The 22,313-nt window shown below is 41.7% G+C and overlaps 2 protein-coding genes across 2 annotated transcripts in view; one reads left to right on the forward strand and one right to left on the reverse strand.

Annotated features, from left to right (window-relative positions):
• FLI1 (Fli-1 proto-oncogene, ETS transcription factor) overlaps nucleotides 1-2,010 on the forward strand; it is a 42,028-nt gene extending 40,018 nt beyond the window's left edge. Inside the window, exons 7-8 of the mRNA XM_032230069.1 lie at nucleotides 60-107; nucleotides 950-2,010. Of these exons, the coding sequence (XP_032085960.1) occupies nucleotides 60-107; nucleotides 950-1,479 (578 nt within the window). The 3' untranslated portion in view covers nucleotides 1,480-2,010. The remainder of the gene's footprint in view (nucleotides 1-59; nucleotides 108-949) is intronic.
• A 10,809-nt stretch (nucleotides 2,011-12,819) lies between these two features.
• On the reverse strand, nucleotides 12,820-13,938 carry KCNJ1 (potassium inwardly rectifying channel subfamily J member 1). Its single transcript, XM_032229851.1, has one exon. It carries the CDS (start codon nucleotides 13,936-13,938, stop codon nucleotides 12,820-12,822), a length of 1,119 nt encoding a protein of 372 aa, XP_032085742.1.
• Between the last annotated feature and the right edge of the window lie 8,375 nt (nucleotides 13,939-22,313).

Raw genomic sequence — 22,313 nt, forward strand, 5'->3', positions numbered from 1 at the left:
CCTGTCTCTGTGCTGTACATTTCTCCAACATCTCATCCTCTGTTCTTTTCCCAATTTAGATCCGTATCAGATCTTAGGGCCCACCAGTAGCCGCTTAGCCAACCCAGGTAAGTCCACCTGAATCAAACCTAGCCCAAGCGATAAGTCATCTGCCTCACTCTCAGTATATACGAAGTCAATAAATGTAGAGTAATTCTTGCAATAGATATGAAACGATCATGTTATCATTTATTTAAACAAAGAAGCTACAGCAACATCATAAGTGAAACAGAAACTGAAAAGCAAACACAGTTGAAATTCTTTTTTTAAAGTTTACTTCTTTTTATGGCGCTCTGGAGCCACCACTGAGAAGGCTATGTGTCTAACACCAGGCAGATGTAACATTTTGACTGATCTGTGAATGTCAAGAGAAATTTATAATTGATCTCTCTCTCTCTCTCTCTCTCTGTATCTCTCTCTCATCTCTCTCTCCTTTTCTCTTTCTCTCATCTCTCTCTCATGTCCCCCTCTCTCTCTCTTATCTCTCTCTCCCTCCCTTCCTCTCTCTCTCTGTCTCTCTCATCTCTCTCTCCTTTTCTCTTTCTCTCATCTCTCATCTCTCTCTCATCTCCCTCTCCCTCTCTTTCTCTCTCCCCCCTCTCTCATCTCTCTCTCTCCTTTTCTCTTTCTCTCATCTCTCATCTCCCTCTCTCTCTCTCTCATCTCTCTCTCCCTCTCTCTCCATCTTTTTCTCTCTGTGTGTCTCATCTCTCTCCCCTCTCTCCCTCTCTCTCTCATCTCTCCCTCTCTTTCTCTCTCTCTCTTATCTCCCCCTCTCTCTCCATCTCTTTCTCTCTCTTTCTGTCTCATCTCTCTCTCCCCCTCTCTTTCATCTCTCTCTCCCCCCTTTCTCTCTCTCTCTCATCTATCTCTCTCTCCCTCGCTCTCTCTCTCTCCCTCTCTCTCATAGGGAGTGGACAGATCCAACTGTGGCAATTCCTCCTTGAGTTGCTGTCGGACAGCTCCAACGCCAGCTGCATTACGTGGGAAGGAACCAATGGGGAGTTCAAGATGACCGACCCCGATGAGGTGGCCAGGCGCTGGGGGGAACGCAAAAGCAAGCCCAACATGAATTACGACAAGTTGAGCCGAGCCCTCCGATATTACTACGACAAGAACATTATGACCAAAGTGCACGGCAAGAGATACGCTTACAAATTTGACTTTCACGGCATTGCGCAAGCCCTCCAGCCTCACCCGACCGAATCCTCAATGTACAAATACCCTTCGGATCTCTCCTACATGCCTTCCTACCACGGCCACCAGCAGAAAATGAACTTCGTCCCTCCACATCCATCCTCTATGCCCGTCACTTCCTCTAGTTTCTTTGGGGCGGCTTCCCCTTACTGGACTTCTCCTACTGGAAGTATTTATCCGAATCCCAACGTCCCCCGCCATGCTAATTCTCACATGCCCTCACACCTAGGCAGCTACTACTAGGTGTTTTTCACTTTTGCTGGCGTTTCTTGTTTCGATTGGATGTTTTTTTTATATCTATACCTTTGGGGAGAAAGCTTTAAAAAAAAAACCTGGATATTAATATTGTTATTTTCTATTGTAATTTTTATTGGAATAAACCTTTTTTTATTTTTCTAACTCTGCTTCCTCTGTCTCAGAGGAACAGCTGAGTTCTCCAGTGGGCCAGTATCCTGCCTTTCCTTTTTGGGGTTCAAAGCTTTTCTCGTTTATAGGACCTGCTTTAAGAGTTTCTGCAGTGAGTTATCACCCGAGAACTTGTAGACCGAGTATTGTCAAGCCAAAAAGCTTTTTTCGAAAAAAATGACTTTTAGAACATGAATGTTTCTTCCAAAACTAATGGGAAATCATGGTGGGTTTTTTTTCCTTTCCTCCCTGTTTTGAAATGTGCTGAAGAAAATTCGCAAATTTTGAAGACCCGGTTTGCAGATAATCAACTGGAATTTTAGTTTTTAAGGCCAATGAAGGCTTGGATTGTTGTTGTTGTTGTTTTTTCACTCAACTGGAAAGAAAAGAGAATGAGATATAAGTAAAATATGTATATTTTAAAGCAACTAAGGGCATTGAAAGGACTTTACAAGAATGTGCATTGAGTCACATGCTTTTGTTAATATCTCTGGAAGCACCAGGAAAAAATATAAAACAGGAAGGTATAATGCATTGAGGACAGCTATTCTGAAGAATGCAAAATGGAACTAATATAAAATGACAGCAACTCCACCAACTTCAACAAAGTTGGGGGAATTGCAAAATAAACATTACCGATTCACGAACGCTGTGCGTTTGTCAGTCCGCTACCGAAGAGGTCAACGAAGTCAGAGGGCAACTTACTGTATAAATTATGTAGAGTTATGTTTTTAACCTATATCTCGCAGTATTGATGAAAACTGAAACGAGTTGACCTCGGTCACAAATGCAGTTGTGGTTGTTGTTTGTTTTTTTTTAACTATCAAATCCATTTTTGTACATCTTTTTAATCTGTACATTTGGGTTGCAGCTTTTTTTTTGGTTATTATTATTATTATTTGTTTTGCTAAAAAAATAAAGTCTTAATAAAAAAGAAGCACATCTAATGTATCTGTTGGAAAAAACTACAGGCTCCATTTGGAAACAAACTGATGGCTTTATCCCAAAACTTGGAACGAAGATCTATTACAAAGCGGTGGCTCAGTGGCTAAGATGCTCAGCTTGTCGATTGGAAAGGTCAGCAGTTCGGCGGTTCGAATCCCTAGCGCCGCGTAACGGAGTGAGCTCCTGTACTTTGACCCAGCTTTTGCCAACCTAGCAGCTTGAAAGCATGTAAAAAATGCAAGTAGAAAAACAGGGATCACCTTTGGTGGGAAGGTAACAGCATTCCGTGCGCCTTCGGCGTGTAGTCATGCCAGCCACATGACCACGGAGATGTTTTCAGATGGCGCTGGCTCTTCGGCTTTGGAACAGAGATGAGCACTGCCCCCTAGAGCCAAAAATGACTAGTACATATATGCGAGGGGAACCTTTATCTTTTACCAAGCTGTATTGGTTTTATATTGATTAACTGGCACAAGTAACTCGGAAAAAATCTGGCAATTGATCCTTGAGAAGAGGGTTCAAATGTGTATTTTGAACCCTATCAACATTCTGTTTTCAAACTTCTCTGGAAGAAAATAAATGCTTATTTGAACCACAAGTCTATCATATAGAGACCACAAGTCTATAGTATGTTCTAAGTTACTCCAGGTAATTAAAATATCATCTCAGTCCCCTTTTCAATTAATTTAATTGTTGTTTCTCACCTCATATTTGAGGATGAATCTAAAAATATGCAAAAGAAGAAAAAAGTGTTGGGTATTGCAAAACCTAAGAGAGAATTTGCATTAGAGGCATTATGGACTCTAAAATGGTCTCGGAATCTTAAATTGTAGGACGTTTCCTGGAAAATCTGCACTGATCCATAAATGCACCTGACAAGAGGAAATGGGGAGATCTGTTTAGAGAGTTTGGGAGTCCAGCTGAGATGGGGAAGAAAAATAGTCTTTACAGCAGTCAAAATTAGGACCTTCAATATCCTGATTCCATCTGTAATCATAGCATATTAAATCTTTCCCAAGTGGTACCTTATAATCTGATTATGTAATTTTAAAAAGCAGGACTAACACAACAGCAATAAACCTTTTGTGATGCTAAATACATTGCCTTGAACACTTCCTAGAATGTGCAGCTGTTGATGGAAAATAAGTGCATTTATAAAGCCATTTTAAAAAAAATGTTTCCTAAGGATATTTTTGCACACCTTTTATATTTATACAATGGATGGATGGATGGATGGATGGATGGATGGAGATAGAGATGATAGATGATGAATAGAATAGATAGATAGATAGATAGATAGATAGATAGATAGATAGATAGATAAATAGATGATGGATGGATGGACGGACGGACAGACAGACAGACAGACAGACAGACAGATAGATAGATAGATAGATAGATAGATGATAGAAATGGATGGATGGATGGATGGATGGATGGATGGATGGATGGATGGAGATGATAGATAGTTATAAATGGAGTGAGGTATGGGTGGATGAAGATAGAGATGATAAATATATGTTAGATATAGATAGGTGAATAAATGGATGGATGGATGGATGAATAGAGATAGATAGATAGATAGATAGATAGATAGATAGATAGATAGATAGATAGATAGATAGATAGATAGATAGGAAGGAAGGAAGGAAGGGAGGAAGGAAGGAAGGAAGGACGGAAGGAAGGAAGGAAGGAAGGAAGGAAGGAAGGAAGGAGATAGAATAACCTCAAGGCTTGTTTCCCTTAAAGTGTCTTGTTCAGCTGAAGACCAAGGTGAACTAAAATGTGAAACATAATGAACTAAATGGTTTTTTCCTTGAATTAAAGTTAAACGTTCATACAGGGGTTTTCTTTTACAGATAAAACTTCAAGGGTTTTTTGCCGTTTTGTGTGTGTGTGTGTGTGTGTGTGTGTGTGTGAGAGAGAGAGAGAGAGAGAGAGAGAGAGAGAGAGAGAGAGAGAGAGAGAGAGAGAGAGAGAGAGAGAGAGAGAGAGGAGAGAGAGAGAGAGAGAGAGAGAGAGAGAGAGAGAGAGAGAGAGAGAGAGAGAGAAGTATTTCTTCTTGCAACTACGCAGAATACTATTAGATTGTCTCCTAAACTTTAGGACCTAAAGGAAAGGAAAGCGCCCTCTAGTGGCCAATTCATCATGGAAACAAACCTATTAATATTCTTTCTTTAACCCAAGAGCGCCCCCGTGTGGTCATTTAAAAACAAATGATTTCTATAGCTTTAAACATATTTCTTGAGTTCCCTCGATTTAACTCCATTGTGGTCTCTTTCGTTTAGCTTTTCTATTGTCTCTCCCTTTACAAAATGTTGAGGGAAACAGTATAAAAGTAGGTGAAATTGTGGAGCTGAAGAGTTCCCATAGAAATAAATGTAATAATCGCAAGTAAAAAAAAATTAAGCCATATATTTCTTTTAGCAATAGCACTTAGACTTATATGCCACGTCACAGTGCTTTTACAGCCCTTTACAGAGTCAGCCTCTTGCCCCCAACAATCTGGGTCCTCATTTTACCATAAACCTTGAGTCTGGTGAGATTTGAACTGCCAAATTGCAGGCAGCCGGCAGTTAACAGAAGGAGTCTGCAGTACTGCATTCTACCCACTGTGCCACCATGGCTTTTACTCACAAGACACACTTCACATTCCCATAGCTTCCTGTGCTTTGCATGCATCAATTCTTTTAAGAACTGCAGTTCAAAATCTTCTGGAACCGAGGTTGAGAGAGAACTTCATCTGAAACCTTGAAAGATGGGAAGCCAATAAGATAAATCAAACTATACAAGCTTAGCTGAGGGTAAATCACTAAAGGTTGTTGATTTCTTAACTTCAATAAAAGTTGGGTGTGCTATTTGGTTGCTTCTTTGTGAAGGATAGCTTAGGGATACCACCACATCTTTTTAGCAGCCTTCCAGACTTCTGACAAGTCCATTTAATCTCAAGAATTCCTTCCAGAAATCTCCTCTCCCTCCTCAGTAGGATTTAGGGCCAAAAATGGCGCCATCGAAATGATGGAAAGAAACATCACAAGAGACAGCACCCATACAGTTCTTAATAATAAAATTAGGTAAGAAAAAAACAAGCAGACAAATGTGAAAGAGAGGAGGAGGAGGAGGAGGAGGAGGAGGAAGAAGAAGGAAGGAAGGTGAAGAAGAAGAGGAAGAGGAGGAAGAGGAAGAAGGAGGGGAAGGAGGAAGAGGAAGCAGAAGAGGAAAAGAACAAGAGGAGGAAGAGGAGGGAGAAGAAAGAGGAGGAGTTTGAGTTTGAATTTGAGTTTATTGGTCTTGTATGCCGCCACTCCCGAAAGACTCCGGGCGGCTTACAATAAACAAGGGAAGGGGATAAATAAACAAAACAACACTTTAAAATACACAACAGTCACAGTTTCCATGGGGCTGGATATTTTGAAAGCCCCCCCCCCCCCGGCCTGCTGGAACAGCCAGGACTTAACGGCTTTGTGGAAGGCCGGGAGGGTAGTAAGGGTCCGGATCTCCACGGGGAGGTTGTTCCAGAGGGCTGGAGCTGCGACAGAGAAGGCTCTCCCCCGGGGAGTTGCCAGCCGACATTGGCTGGCAGATGGGATCCGGAGAAGACCTAACCTGTGAGATCTAATCGGTCTATGGGAGGAGAAGGAGATCTTTCTCTCTCACGGTGAAGAGAAACTTGAGAAAATTAGGAAAAACAATTCCCTACAATTGTCAAAATACCAGAATTACCACTAGTAGCTAATATTCACTAATCTTCTCTTGATCTTCACCCCCTTTTAAATATAATTCTTCCTCTTTGTCCAAAGCCCAATAAACTAATAGGACTACATGGGAGAAATAAAAAATACTGGAATAATCATTCGCCTACATCTATTTTCTTAAACTAAAATATTTATTTCCCTCCCCTCCAATTCTTTTAAATACCAAGCTTTATTTGAGATTAATCCCCTCAGTGGATGGGACCCAGTATGGCTGTCCCCTCCTTCACAAAATAAGACTCTTGCCAAAAGGAAGGAGGAAGAAGGGACTTCCAACTGCCCAGCTGCCTGTTTTAGAAGATTACATTTACTCATGTCCTCCTAACTGAACTTTTGCTTCGTGGCTTTGGGTGACAAGCCCAGAAATAGATTTTTCTACAGGACCTTTTCTAAATGGATCCTGTATATCTTTGATTGCTTTTCTTTTTTGTCCTGAGTGAGGACTGATATCTTTCTGCTCAGAACCTCCACTCTACACAAAGGAAGTTCTATTCATGGTTCTTGAGAGGCTGAACTCTTTGGGTGAAGGCTTATCTTCCCTCATTCCTGGTCCACCAAGATCATTTTTGGATTGACAGGCACTTCCTGCTGCGGCAATCAATCGGAACTGCGTGGAAATATTCTAGGCTTATTCTTAGATCTCCAGTTAGCTCTTGGGGTTTTTAATCAGCTCGAAGCAGCGCGGCATCGTTATGAGTCAAGGGATTAAAATAAAACCGGGATGGACATCTAAACTTCACAGCTTGGTATATGAAGAAGCGTATTTCCAGCCGTGGCACAAAATTTGGAAGACTTAATTGGGTGGACAGGAGAGGGAAGAATCTAGTCTCAATAATTAAGGGAAAAGCTGAGTATAGTTTCTGAAAGTTGAAATACCAGAAGAAGTCTGGGAAAGATATTTCGGTGATTAACAGATTAAAAGAGTTGGAAGGGACCTTGTAGGTCATCTAGTCCAACCCGCACCCCCACCCAAGCAGGAGACCCTACACCATTTCTGAAAGATGGCAGTCCAGTCTCTTCTTGAAAGCCTCCAGTGATGGAACTCCCACAACTTCCGAAGGCAACTTCTGTTCCATGGGTTGATTGCTCTCTAACAGCCAGAAAATTTATCTTTATTTTTTTTTTAAAGTAACGCGACTGCACTTGTATACTGTTGCTCTTTAATTTCACTGTAAAAATAGGATAAGCTGAATATATTAATAGATAGTAGAAATACACCGAAGGGAGGAGTAGAGGGATAGAAGAAAGAGGGGTAGAGAGGGTGGGAGAGAGGACGGGAGGGAGGGTGAGAAGGAAGGGAGGGAGTGTACTGGGAGAGAGGAGTGGTAGAGGGGGAGGGGAAGTAGGGTAGAGGGGAATGTTGGAGGGAAGATGGAAAGTTGGAGGGGGGCGAAAGAAAGGGTGTATGGAGGGTCGAAGAGGTACATTGGGTTTCTATTTTGGGGGCTATTGTTGACAAGAGGAATGGCTGTGTTTATTGTTTAATGTTATATGGCCCCGGTTATGCACAGTATATATGTGACTGTACGAAATGAAAATGGAAAAAAATAAAATAAAAACACATTTATAAAAATAAAAAAAAATATCTTTATTTTTAGGTTGAATATCTCCTGAACTGGTGGCTAAACACTCACAATCTACTATCATTTGTGCAAGAAATTCTCATAATTGAACCTCTAAATTTATGCCATAAATCATTATAATTCGTCCAGGAAACAATCCCAATTTGTCATAATTGCCAAAGTGACCGCAGTTACGATGTGTCCAGGAAATCATAATTCATCACAAACGACCTAAATTGTAATTTATTATCATTTATCCCCAAAATGAACATACTTTGCCCAGGAAATTATTACAGTTTAGTGAGGAAAATCACCATCATTTATACAGGTTAGGGTTGGGGTTAGTTAGATAAGGAAGGGATTGTGTGTCCAGGGGTAACAACGACTTGAGAGTGAAATTACAGTTTGGGCCTGAAGAGGGCAGTCTCTGCCAGGGAAACACTCTGGTTGAGCCTTGCAAGAGGCGACGTTTTAATTTTGTGAATATTCTTTGCAATATATTCGAGCTACTTTTCTAGCTCGGTGGTGGTAGCAGTGAAATATTGAAGCTAGCAATAACCATTGATAAATGGCACAGAACAACCATTTCTGAGATATTACCCACGGGTGGGGGGGGGGAGTCAGGCGAAACCTGGGCAATTTCACAATCCCGTTTGAATGCATTAGGAAAGAGACATTGCTGTGGACGGAGAGAAATGGTTTAAATCAGGAGTCTCCAACCTTGGCAGCTTTAAGCCTTGGTGGACTTCAACTCCCAGAATTCCCCTGGCAGGGGAATTCTGGGAGTTGAAGTCCACCAAGGCTTAAAGCTGCCAAGGTTGGAGACCCCTGGTTTAAATTGTGCGTCTCATTTGATTCTGCACTTTAGTGTGACAGACTGGTTTCTTTTGGAAATCCTGTTTGGTTTGTAGATTCACTTGAATTGCCCTTAAATTGTTAGCTGTGTATTTGCATACCCGGAATATTTTCCACAAGGTGCGAAAAAAAAAATGGAGGAAAATGCCCCCTCCCCCCACTCTCTGGTTGCTATCCATATTAAGCCTGCAATTCAGTCTTGCAAGGTGGTATAAAACAAGTATGAAATATTAATCACTAATCTCTCCTTTGATGTGGGTTTATTAAATTGCTACATACCCATTACTCTTGCTGTCTTGGTCTGGGAGTGGAGAAATAATTATTAGTTTTATTTGCATATTACTGCAAAACCTGTGTGTGTGTGTGTGTGTGTGTGTGTGTGTAGATGAGGGGGGGAGGAAGGATGGGAGGGAGAGGGAGGGAGATGATAGACAGACAGATGGACAGACAGACAGATGATAGACAGATAGATAGATAGATAGATAGATAGATAGATAGATAGATAGATAGATAGATAGAGATAGATAGATAATAGATAGATAGATAGATAGATAGATAGATAGATAGATAGATAGATAGATAGATAGATAGATAGATAGATAGATAGATAGATAGAGATAGATAGTGATAGATAGATAGATAGATAGATAGATAGATAGATAGATAGATAGATAGATAGATGATAGATAGATAGATAGATAGATAGAGATAGATAGTGATAGATAGATAGATAGATAGATAGATAGATAGATAGATAGATAGATAGAGATAGATAGTGATAGATAGATAGATAGATAGATAGATAGATGATAGATAGATAGATAGATAGATAGATAGATAGATAGATAGATAGATAGATAGATATAGATAAATAGACAGACAATAGATAGATAGATAGATAGATAGATAGATAGATAGATAGATAGATAGATAGATAGATAGATAGATAGAGATAGATAGATAATAGATAGATAGATAGATAGATAGATAGATAGATAGATAGATAGATAGATAGATAGATAGATAGATAGATAGATAGATAGATAGATAGAGATAGATAGTGATAGATAGATAGATAGATAGATAGATAGATAGATAGATGATAGATAGATAGATAGATAGATAGAGATAGATAGTGATAGATAGATAGATAGATAGATAGATAGATAGAGATAGATAGTGATAGATAGATAGATAGATAGATAGATAGATAGATAGATAGATAGATAGATAGATGATAGATAGATAGATAGATAGATAGATAGATATAGATAAATAGACAGACAATAGATAGATAGATAGATAGATAGATAGATAGATAGATAGATAGATAGATAGATAGATAGATAGATAGATAGATAGGCAGGCAGGCAGGCAGGCAGGCAGGCAGGCAGGCAGGCAGGCAGGCAGGCAGGCAGGCAGGCAGGCAGGCAGGCAGGCAGGCAGGCAGGCAGGCAGGCAATAGACAGATGATAGATATAGATATAGTTGATAGACAGATAGATGATAGAAATGGATGGATGGATGGATAGATGATAGATAGAGAGACAGACAGACACAAATAGATTAGAGAGAGAGGAGAGCGATATAGAGAGAGGGAGAGGGAGGGACAGAAGGAAAAAGGTAGTTAACATTTCTTCTTGCTCAATCCTCTTTTAAATTGTTTAACTGGCGTTTACGAATCTAATTGGTAAGGTTGCAGCAAACACCCACAGGAGACAAATGAATGCTGCCTTCCCAGTTGTCTTGTAACACGTGGGCTAAATATGCAAAACTGAACTCAGTGGTAGAGATTAGGTTGCAGCCTGGGAGCTCCTGACTTCCTTCCGAGCATTTGCATCCTCTTCTCTTCCCACGCTTCTTTGAATATGTCGCTCTGTTTGCTGCATCCTGACAAAATCCCAGAAGGCCACGTTATTTGTATCTGATCCGTCCCCTCATGGGAGGAAGGGAAAAACAGATCACATTATACAAAAGATGTAAGGCCACGAGATCAAGTGAGGTATTAATACCACTCTATAAAGCCCTAGTAAGACCACACCTAGAGTACTGCATCCAGTTTTGGTCCCCACACTATAAAAAAAGATGTTGAGACCCTAGAAAAAGTGCAGAGAAGAGCAACCAGGATGATTAGGGGACTGGAGACCAAAACATACGATGAACAGGAACTGGGCATGCCTAGTCTAGTGAAGAGAAGGACCAGGGGAGACAGGATAGCAGTCTTCCAATATTTGAGGGGCTGCCACAGAGAGGAGGGGATCAAGCTATTTTCCAAGGCACTTGAAGGCCAGACAAGGAATCATGGATGGAAACGGATCAAGGAGAGATTCAACCTAGAAATAAGGAGGAACTTTCTGACAGTGAGAACAACCAACCAATGGAACAGAAGTTGCCTTTGGAATTTGTGGGAGCTTTATCACCGGAGGCTTTCAAGAAGAGACTGGACTGCTATTTGTCAGAAATGGTGCAGGGTCTCCTGCTTGAGTAGGGGGTTGGACTAGATGACCTATAAGGTCCCTTCCAACTCTGTTAATCTGAAGCAGTTTGGTGTAGTAAGTAGTTGAGGCACCCAGTCTAGAAACTGGGAGACTGAATTCTAGCCTTACCTTTGGCACAAAGTGTGTGTGTGTGTGTGTTTGTGTGTGTGTGTCTGTCTTTCTGTCTGTCTGTCTGTCTGTCTCTGTCTCTGTCTGTCTCTCTCTCTCTGTCTCTCTCTTTCTCTCTGTCTCTCTCTCTGTCCTCTCTCTGCCCCCTTTCTCCCCTCCTCCCTCCTGCTCTAGGAAGTAGGCAATGGCAAGGCATTACTGAAATCTTGCCAAGAAAAATACGGGGATTTGTCCAGGCAGTTTATTAGGAATCAATGATTTGAAGAGGGGGAGGAGGAGGAAGAGGAGGAGGAGGAGGATCAGAGCCAAACAGTCTTACAATGATCACTGTTGAGTCACTTGTCTCACAGAAAGGGACCCAAATACTTTAAGATCATTTTACCAGAAATACAAGTAAACCACATTTTAATCCTAGTTTCCCGTAACCGCTCCTTTGTCCTATTTAACACGGGGCAATTGAGTTTCTGTGTGTTTGTATCATAAAGTAAAATCTTACTTGAATCTCTCTTGATGATTGCAAGGAGAGAGACGTATAATTTTATTAATTTGCTGTTGCCTTCCTTTTTGGATTTTTTTTTAATTTCCTAATCTAATCCAGAGGTTTTCTGGTCATTTCACAGCCAAGGACTAACCAAGTATAATTCTGCTTTCCATTTTTAAAAAATTAATCAAAACCGACTAAGAGCCACTGTGACTGAATCCTGAATATAGTTTTCCACATAAGGAAACATTTACATTCATGCAGTAGTGCTGTCATGATAATTATTTAATTTTAAATCCACTTATTATCCAGCCAAAAAAATATTTTCCACTTTCTCCCCATTGTGCAAGACATAGAATCTTTTTCTTGGTAACCAATATTACAGTGTAAGTCCCTACACCTATCGGCACATTATATGTAAAAGTAAAGGTAAAGGTTCCACTCGTACATATGTGCTAGTCGCTCCCAACTCTAGGAGACAGTGCTCATCTCCATTTAAAAGCCGAAGAGCCAGCGCTGTCCAAAGACGTCTCCTTGGTCATGTGGCTGGCATGACTAAACACCAAAGGTGCACAGAATACTGTTCCCTTCCCATCAAAGGTGGTTCCTATTTTTCTACTTGCATTTTTACGTGCTTTCGAACTGCTAGGTTGGCAGAAGCTGGGGCAAGTAACGGGAGCTCATTCCGTTACGCGGCGCTAGGGATTCGAACCGCCAAACTGCCGACCTTTCTGACCAACAAGCTCAGTGTATTAGCCACTGAGCCATCGTGTCCCAAATTTTATGATATTGGGGGAATTACTACTTCATAGTCTTTTCTGGTTGCTTATGATCAACAAAAGAAACCAGTTCATTTTTTTTCCCCCAACAGAAAACCATTAGGTATTCTTGGCACATCCCAGGAAAATCAAAAAGTAAGCACACACAGACACACACACACACACACATACACACATGAGTCCCACGGGGCAATAAAGTCACATCTTTGTCTCATTGGATTCACTAATTTCATGGGACACAAAGGCAGGGTTGTCAAATCCCATCTTTGCCTTGGCTTTGGCGTCCTTCTCGTTGTAGAGGCAGAACGCACAATGTGGAGTTTCCACTTCCACAGTTTTGCTGAAGTTGTGAAAATCCACCCTGTACTTCCCTTCTTTGGTCTTCGAAACGATGGGGGCGAAGCGATAACCCCACAGGACCTCTTCGGCAATGTACGATGTCCGTACTTGGCAAGTCGCGCTGGTGGATTCTACGGTCCCATCTAGAAACACCACCAGTTCAAAGTCATGTTGAAGGAGGGTGTCAGCTGACATGTGAAAGAAGGGACTGTGCTTGTCGATGACGTGGTAAATCGTCAAGGGGCAGATGAAGAAAAGGTTCTCGTTGCCTGCATCAACCATGAAATGGATGTTGACTTGATCCAAGATGATCGTCTCTCCTTCAGGGGTGATGGTAGTTTTCAGGAGTTTGCCGTAGATGTGACTTCCAATCAACAGACTTTTCCTGAGATTGGCCACCCGGATGAGAAGGCAAAGTTTTCCACCTCGTTTACTAATCACAGCATTTTTGCTAAAGGTGATTGTTTTCGCTCTCTTTTTGGGTCTGGAGATTTTGGCCAGAATGGCCCCACACATGAAGGAGTTGATGATAACTCCTAGGATAGATTGAAAGATGAGAAGAAAAATTGCCGTGGCACATTGTTCCGTAACACACCTGAACCCATAGCCAATAGTGACCTGGGTCTCCAGGGAGAAGAGGAAAGCTGAAGTCAAGCCATTGATGTTATCTACACAAGGTGTGTGGTTTATAGAAGGGCTGAACTCCGGCAGATCTTGATGGATGTAGGCCACGACATACCAAAGAAGGCCAAAGAAGAACCAGCTTCCCAAGAAAGCTGAAATAAAGATGGTCATCTTATACCGCCACCTTAGATCCAGGATGGTGGTCCAGATGTCAATCAGGCAAACAAATCTGGACTCTTCTTCAACATTCCCAAATTCTATGTTACACCTTCCATCTTTTGACACCAGACGTGACCTCCGTCTCTTGCATTCGGCCCAGTTCAGTGTGAAATGTTTCTGGAAGTACTTAAACATTCCCAGCAGTCACTCTGGATTAAAGGGAGAAATGGAAGAATTATGACAATGTCTTGTAAGCGTTTTTTCTTTTCTTTTCTCAATGAACTTATCCATGTGGGAAAAGATTCCACATCGCGCTGTGATCGAAAAATGTAAAAATAAAGCGAAAACCTTACCCTAACCCCCCCAAACCTAACCCTAAACCTAACCCTAAATCTAACCCTAAACCTAACCGTTAACGTAACGCTAAACCTAACGCTAACCCTTAACCTAACACTAAACGTAACGCTAACGCTCTAACCCTAACCCTAACCCTTAACCTAACCCTAACCCTAACACTAAACCTAACCCTTACCTTTATGTGAATCGGCTTGCTTTAATTTAAATTTTATTTCAATTTTAATTTTTTTTCGTCGCGCTGTGATGACGTCACATGCGCGCTTTCGTCGATCGCGATTTTGTCCTCCGCGGTTTTGACGGGTCACGTTATGGAATAGCCCGAGGACGCATTCCGAAGTGGTACTTAACTCGGGTATGTACTATAACACTAATGACTTCAATTCTACCCCCTGAATGTCCTTCAAAACAGCTAGCCATGTATTTTCCCCACTTTCATGGCTGGCACCAATAAAAGTTACAAGAAGCTCTCGCAGTAGCACAGTTACCACTAGGGAGTTGATAAGTACTTCGTTTGTGATTGCTCAGTGTAGATTTGGCGGGGGTGACTTGTGTGCGAATGCATGAATTAACTCTGCATAAAAATGCTCGCGGCATGAGAAATGACAGGGAAATTTAACCCTGGGTGCATTATGACCTATTTCGGGATGTAAAATGTCACGGGATGATGGGGAAATGGGCCAAGAGAGGAACGGACATGTATAAATCAGGGTTCAGTGACGTTGACATCATGCTGGAGCTTTCTGAAAATGTTCTCCTTTGTGACTCAACCCCGGTGCTAAGCCCAAATGCTGTCGTGGCTCAACTGCGGTGACATATGGGGAAGGTTTGGAATCTCTCCCAACTGGAAAAACAATCATGGACATTGAAAGTACAAAAACGTGACATTGTCACCATGGCATGAAAGCAGAACTGAAGTTCTCTTATCCAAGTTGAAGGCATACATATGTTACTCTTTAAGATACCCACAAGACTTCCTTGGTTCCTTTGGAGAGGAACATTCATCCAGCAAGTCCTCTGAATAGAATAGAATGACAGAGTTGGAAGGGACCTTGAAGGTTTTCTAGTCCAACCCCCAGCTTAGGCAGGAAACCCTACACCACTTCAGACAAATGGATATTCAACATCTTCTTAAAAACTTCCAGTGTTTGAACATTCACAACCTCTGGAGGGAAGCTGTTCCACTGATTAATTGTTCTAACTGTCAGGAAATTTCTCTTTAGTTCTAGATTGCTTCTCTCCTTGATTAATTTCTACCCATTGTTTCTAGTCCTGCCCTCAAGTGCTTTGGAGAAAAGCTTGACTCCCTCTTCTTTGTGGCAGCCCCTGAGAGATTGGAACCCTGATATCATATCATCCCTAGTTCTTCTTTTCATCAAACTAGACGTAACCAATTCCAGCAACCGTTCATCGTATGTTTTAGCTTCCAGTCCCCTAATCCTCTTCGTTGCTCTTCTCTGCACTCTTTCCAGAATCTCCACATCTTTTTTACATCGTGGCAACCAAAACTGCATGCAGTATTTCAAGTGTGGCCTTACCAAGGCATTATAAAGTGGTATTAGCACTTCATGGGATCTTGATTCTATCCCTCTGTTAAGGCAGCCTAGAACTGTCTGGACATAAAAGATGAACTTCTGTTTTTTTCCTCACATAATTTGCGGTGCAGAGCAAGAAACAGCTTTTGCAGGGCTGGGGAGATAGAGATTCACCTTAGGTGCTCCTGCTCTATGGAAGACCTTGATTGTGAGAATTGCACACCGCATTCAGACGCACCTACCACAGCACCCAAGACATATGATCCTGGAGTGCTTCAATTCACAAGGAGGGAAATATGTGAGAAGTGTCGTTGCCTAGGCAATACAGGGAAGGAATCTCCTCTATTTGCCTCCCAACACAAAGGACAAATTAGATTGCTTCTATTCAGACCATGTTTCTATTTTGCTTGGGTTTTTAATTTTCATTGGTTTCATTGGATTAGCGGTTAAAAAAATAAATAAATAAACCACATACCAAATAACAGAACTTGCTTTTTGCAGAAGAAATGAATATACAATTGAAAGACAGGGCAAGTATCCATGTACTTTCACTGCAACATTTCTAATAAAAACAAGAAATTGTTCAGAACTCTTCACTGGCTTCCCCCCCGCCCACTTTTTTTTTTATGCCTTCCGGTCAGTGTTGACTGCCAGGACAAATCCCTGCAGTTTTCTTGGCAGGGTTTTAGAAATGATTTGTCCTTGTCCTTCTTCTTCTTCTTCCTAGGGCTGAGAGAGAAGGACAGGCCCAAGGCTACTGAACTGGCTCCGTGTGCCTAAGGCAGGACTAATCTCCCGGTTTCTAGCTCAGTGCCTTCACCACTATCCCCAACTGGCACTCACTTGTGTAATCCAGATACAATTTTTCAGGCAAGCCACATCCATTAGAACTGCCTCCTTCAGTTTTTTCAGGTTGAGAAAGAGTAGCACATTTAAGCCTGTTGAGTGGGGTCGTGGTGAAATAATAACTCGGGATTCCCAGAGGCAAGTTCAGGATCTCGACCACATGATATGCATGTGATTCAAGAAAGCCTGGGAATAGTTGGTTACCTTGTTTATTTATTGCATGAATTGCATTTACAACGATCACCCACTCCCAAAGACTCTGGGCAGCTATGCATATTAGTGTTCTGACCCAGGCTTCCCAAGAGCATAACATAAACTCCTTGTCCTGACAAAAAACCCTTTTATTAATTGACTGTGAATTCTGCTCATTCACATCCAGCAAAGTCTTTCCAGGGAGGATTTACAGTCACAGAACCTTCTCTGGCTTGGAGAGCTGCCAGGCCGATATCTGCAAAGAGCCGAGGTGGCGCAGTGGTTAGGGTGCAGTACTGCAGGCCACTTCAGCTGACTGTTATCTGCAGTTCAGCGGTTCTAATCTCACCGGCTCAAGGTTGACTCAGCCTTCCATCCTTCCGAGGTGGGTGAAATGAGGACCCAGACTGTGTGGGGTGATATGCTGACTCTGTAAACCGCTTAGAGGGCTGAAAGCCCTATGAAGCGGTATATAAGTCTAACTGCTACTGCAAAACTTGGCAAGGAGTCTCGGAGAGTCACGAACCAATTAAGTGAACTAATTGCCTCTTGCAAACTCCAGTCGCCTTTCGCTCCTCTTTTGTTTCCTCTGGGAGGGGCCATTCATCGTCCACTCCCAAGTCAACCCCTGTTCTTTAGCCGTTCCCTTCATCAGGCAATTCTGTGCATGCGCACACTGGGAACAGGCTTCAGCTGTTCATCTGCCTCACTGATGTCTGACTCTGAAGGCAGCTGAAAACTGTCAGAGCAGGAGCGGTCTTTACAACCCTGGATAAAAGTGAGATGGCCTTTCAAAATTTGCTTACTTCTAAAGCAGGGGTGTCAAACTGGATTTCTTTGAGGGCTGGATCAGCTGGACCAAAACAGGCTGCATGAGGACCCCCCCTGTTTTTGACCGGGAGACTGCTGCTCAGGCTGAAAATGGGCCACATGGGGGCCTCATGGGGTCTCCATGCAGCCCGTTTTTGGCCAGCAAAGTCCTGCAGGAGGTCACCCAGGCCAAAAATGGGCACAGGGGAACCCGCGCACAGCCCCCTGCGCCCCGTTTACCAGCAGGATGTTGCAGGAGGCATCCATCCCATCAGGGTGTGGAGAGGCCCCTACAGGCTGGTCCTTTGATATTTCCAGGCCGCCCCACCAGCCAGATTTAAGTTTGAGTTTGACACCCCTGTTCTAAAGAACCTGGGGGAAAAGAGGGCACTTCTATAAATCTCTGCTGATCCCTCATCATTTTTCGCTCTCTGTTTTGTAGCCTTCATGCATTGGAGTCTGCTGTTAGAAACATGAGAAGATGGCAGACACCAGGACATGTCTTACTCTACAGTAACCCAGTGTTTCTCAACCTTGGCCACTTGAAGATGTCTGGACTTCAACTCCCAGAATTCCCCAGCCAGCGAATGCTGGCTGGGGAATTCTGGGAGTTGAAGTCCAGACATCTTCAAATGGCCAAGGTTGAAAAACACTGCAGTAACCTACTCTACTTCATCCCACCCCGTCCTTCACAGCAACAACTTTGAACCTGTCCCTGAAAGTCACAAGAGAAATGTGTCCAACATTTATGATTGGGCAACTCCCAGGAAACATGCATTAGCTACCCAAGAGTAGAGCTTTCCGTGTCTGCAGTCAGCTACAAAAGGCCCTATAGGCATTCTTGTCCTGACTTATTCTCCTCTTGGCTGGTCAACAGCCAGAGTCCAGTTAAACTTTAAGCACGTTCCCAAGAAAGGCCAGGAGGTCATTTCTGCTCAATTTTGCTTCCTTACATTCCCTTAATCTGTTTGCCTCGGAAAAACACCCAACCAAAGAATCCAAAGAAAAGCTCCCGGATTCAACACGCCGTTTGTAGTAATTTTCCAGGGTTTAAGTTTTCATTTCCTCTTATTGCTTTCAGTTGTTTAAATCTCAGAGGTGAAACCTTTCATCATTCTCCTTTGCAAGTCACTCTTGCTGGGCCTTCACAGCCCTGTTTTATGACTTTCATTTAGAGCATAACCCCTCTTTGCAACCAACTAGGGAGCAGGCGTGTAAAACCAGAGGGCAAGGAGAACAGATTTTTACGGTTGGCGTTTTCTTTCCTTTCCCCCCCCCTTCCAAATAATTAACCCTGAAACTCAATACATTCAAACGTTAAGGAAGAAGGAAGGGCCTTTCTAAAACACCATGCAAATGCAGTCATGTACACAATGGCTAGATTGTCTATGGACATTCTCAGTCATCCAGATCATGGTTGTCCCAAAGGTGCTTTTTTTCGGTTCCACCACAAAACCGCGGTAGACTAAAGCGCGCTCGAAGAAAGCGCATACCTGACGTCATCACAGCGCGACGAAAACATCACGCTGTGAGCGGTAAAGTTAAAATTAACATGAAAACCTTACCCTAACCCCCCCAAACCTAACCCTTAACCTAACGCTAAACCTAACGCTAACCCTTAACCTAACCCTAAACCTAACCCTAACGCTTAACGTAACCCTAAACCTAACCCTAACCCTTAACCTAACCCTAACCCTAACCCTAACCCTAACCCTTACCTTTATGTGAATCGGCTTGCTTTAAAAGCGCTTTTTAAAGCGCCCTTTTTTCTCCGCGGTCGTATTTGTCGCGCTGCTGATGACGTCAGGTACGCGCTTTAATCGGGCGCGCTTTAGTGGACCGCGGTTTTGTCGTGCCACGCTTTTTTTCAAGAGGCAACTGGGCTTTCTTGGGGTTTTTTCTTGAAAACATTTCGCTTCTCGATCCAAGAAGCTTCTTCGGTTCTGACTGAATGGTGGAGGACACACGCATGACAGTGGTGGGTTGCCAATTTTGTTACTACTTGTTCGGACACGCTCCCGCATGAACATAAGCACGCGTGACACTTCTTCACGTGTGCAGAAGTTTCTGCACATGCACAGAAGCGTCCTGGCGGGTGGGCGGAGCCTCCCGCCACCACGACTACCAGTTCGACCGAGCCGAGTCGAACCATCAGCAGCACACTTCTGACGCAGGAATACAAATCCTTCCATCCTCCACCATCCAGTCAGAACTGAGAAAGCTTCTTGGATGAGAAGTGAAACATCTTCAAGGAAAAACAGAGTCCAGTCACCTTTTGAAAGTCCCTATGTGGTGAAATACAACCATGGACCATGACTGAGAATGTCAATTTTGAATCTTCTTCTGGTGTGAAAAAAATAAAAACAACGACCAAATTTAGCATTTTAGCAATAGCAATAGCAGTTAGACTTATATACCGCTTCATAGGGCTTTCAGCCCTCTCTCAGCGGTTTACAGAGTCAGCATATCACCCCCAACAACAATCCGGGTCCTCATTTTACCCACCTCGGAAGGATGGAAGGCTGAGTCAACCCTGAGCCCGTGAGATTTGAACAGCCGAACTGCAGAACTGCAGTCAGTTGAAGTAGCCTGCAGTGCTGCATTTAACCACTGCGCCACTTCGGCCTCGGCTTTTAGAAAGAAAGAGAAGTGTCCAAGCAAATCTACTTGCTTAGTTGCTTACTTGCAAGGAGTTATAAGTTTAAAACAATGTAAGAAGATTGAAGCTCCTGGAAGAAGTAACATGTAAATGGCATGGGGTACAAATTAAGAGGCTAAATTTCGATCTCATCTTTTCATTAAAAATATTGTGTGCAATGGAATGTCAACCCAGGTCCCTCTCTGAGGTTATTTGTTACAGTCCAATCGAGATTTGAGCATTGTTCTTAGTCTCCCTTTAAAAGAATAAAAGATACCTTTTTAGGGGGGTGGGAAATGTGTGTTGTATAACAGTAAGTGGTTATAAAAGGAATCTGGTTTAAATCCGTAGGAATCTGAACCAATCTAATCTAGCTCAGTAAGGACATTGCTCTTAATCCTCCTTTGAAGAAATGAATATATCACCCATTGTTGTATAACAAAGAATTCTCACCGTGAGAGAATTAAATCAGCCGAGAACAAGCCCATCCTGTCATATACCCATTTCATTTACCAAAGTAGATATTGATTGATTGAGCAGAGGGAATAAACATTGCAAATGCCTGGCTTTAAACTGGAGAAATGTCTCGACTTAATTCTTTGGAGGAATACAAGCCCACATGTCATTCATTGCCACACTTTATAGATAAAATTGTTTATTTGTATTTAGGTTACTGAGGTCCAATCCATGTCCCCCGAAGCCTGATAGGGAAGTTGCGAAAACTAAAAAGCACTTCACATAAAACAATCAGGAATACAGGAAGTCCCTTTATCTACCTAAGCCCCAATATCTAAGAAGAGAGATTCTCCAAAGCACCTGAGGGCAGGACAAGAAACAATAGCTTGAAACTAATCAAGGAAGCAACCTAAAACCAAGGAGGCATTTCCTGACAGTGAGAACAATTAACCAGTGGAACAACTTGCCTCTAGTAGTTGTGAATGCTCCAAAACTGAAAGGTTTTTTTTTAGATATACTTTTATTCTTTTTAAACAAAACAACACATACAAAACAAAGAAAGAGAAGAAAAAAGAACAACTTTCCTCCATTTCATCAAGCATGTTGTTTGGTTACAAGTTTTTGTGCATCAATTCTTAATCTTAGGATTAACATCACTGGTTTACATTAAACATAACTGAATGTTTCGCTGTCATTGAGCATTATGTGTTCAAATTACCATTAATATTGTTTCATTTGCAACAATCCTTATTTCCTTAGATTCATAATTATCTATGAAATAACAATGAGTCTTTAAAGTATTATAGTATCACCTATCTCTAAGGAGAAAAAGTGAAGATTAGAACAAAGAATTCCCATTAATTTATAATATACATTCATATTTTCAATTGACCATAATGTCACCAATCATCCAGAATTCCAAGTATAGTTTCCCATTATTGATTATTAATCCATATAGTGGTTAAGTATTTCAATTCATGTATATGTCAATTGTTCCTTACATCATCACTGATCTGTTTAATATACAAAGATTTTTCTGATATAAAATGGTCACTACATACAATTATACCAAAGTATTCAAATTATCAAAAAACTGAAAGTTTTAAAGAAGACATTGGACAACCATTGGTTTGAAATAGTATAGGGTTTCCTCTCTGAACAGGAGGATGGACTAGAAGACCTTTAAGGTTCCTTCCAACTCTGTTCTTCTTATCTACCTACCAAAGATTTACTGCCTAGTGTCCCTTGAAGGATTGGACGCAACTTCCCAAAGGCTTCTAGATGTTGCAATCATATTTGTCATTTTTAATGGGAGAAAAGGATATTATTTAGTACGGAGAAGGAAGTCACTGTTGGCTCAACAAAGTCGTACACATGGTAGGAACAATTTCATTTTCCTCCTAAAATCATTCTCGTGTCTCATCCAGGACCTCAAGTAATTAGAAGAGGCCTGTAATAAAACCAATTGACTTTCTGGGGTGTGAGGTGAAAGGCTTCAACACTTTCGTCAGCAATATCTTCAAAGTTGTGCACAAACCTTTTTAAAAAAATATTTTTATTATACATTTTTCTTTATTATGCATCACGTTTCCAGTTTTGCAATGACAATGTACTGACTGTATCAAGTCCTTTTTAAGTAAACATAGTCTTATACACCCTAATTATAACCATTATTCTCGTAATTATACAGTGTAGTCGCTTTTAAATACATAATATTGTACATCATAGTTATAACTATT

The sequence above is a fragment of the Thamnophis elegans genome, chromosome 13 (assembly GCF_009769535.1).
Source record: "Thamnophis elegans isolate rThaEle1 chromosome 13, rThaEle1.pri, whole genome shotgun sequence".
NCBI lineage: Eukaryota > Metazoa > Chordata > Lepidosauria > Squamata > Colubridae > Thamnophis > Thamnophis elegans.

Bases quoted from the DNA above. Each gene is read 5' to 3' on its own strand.
- KCNJ1 (XM_032229851.1), bottom strand. From the start codon at position 13,938: ATGTTTAAGTACTTCCAGAAACATTTCACACTGAACTGGGCCGAATGC.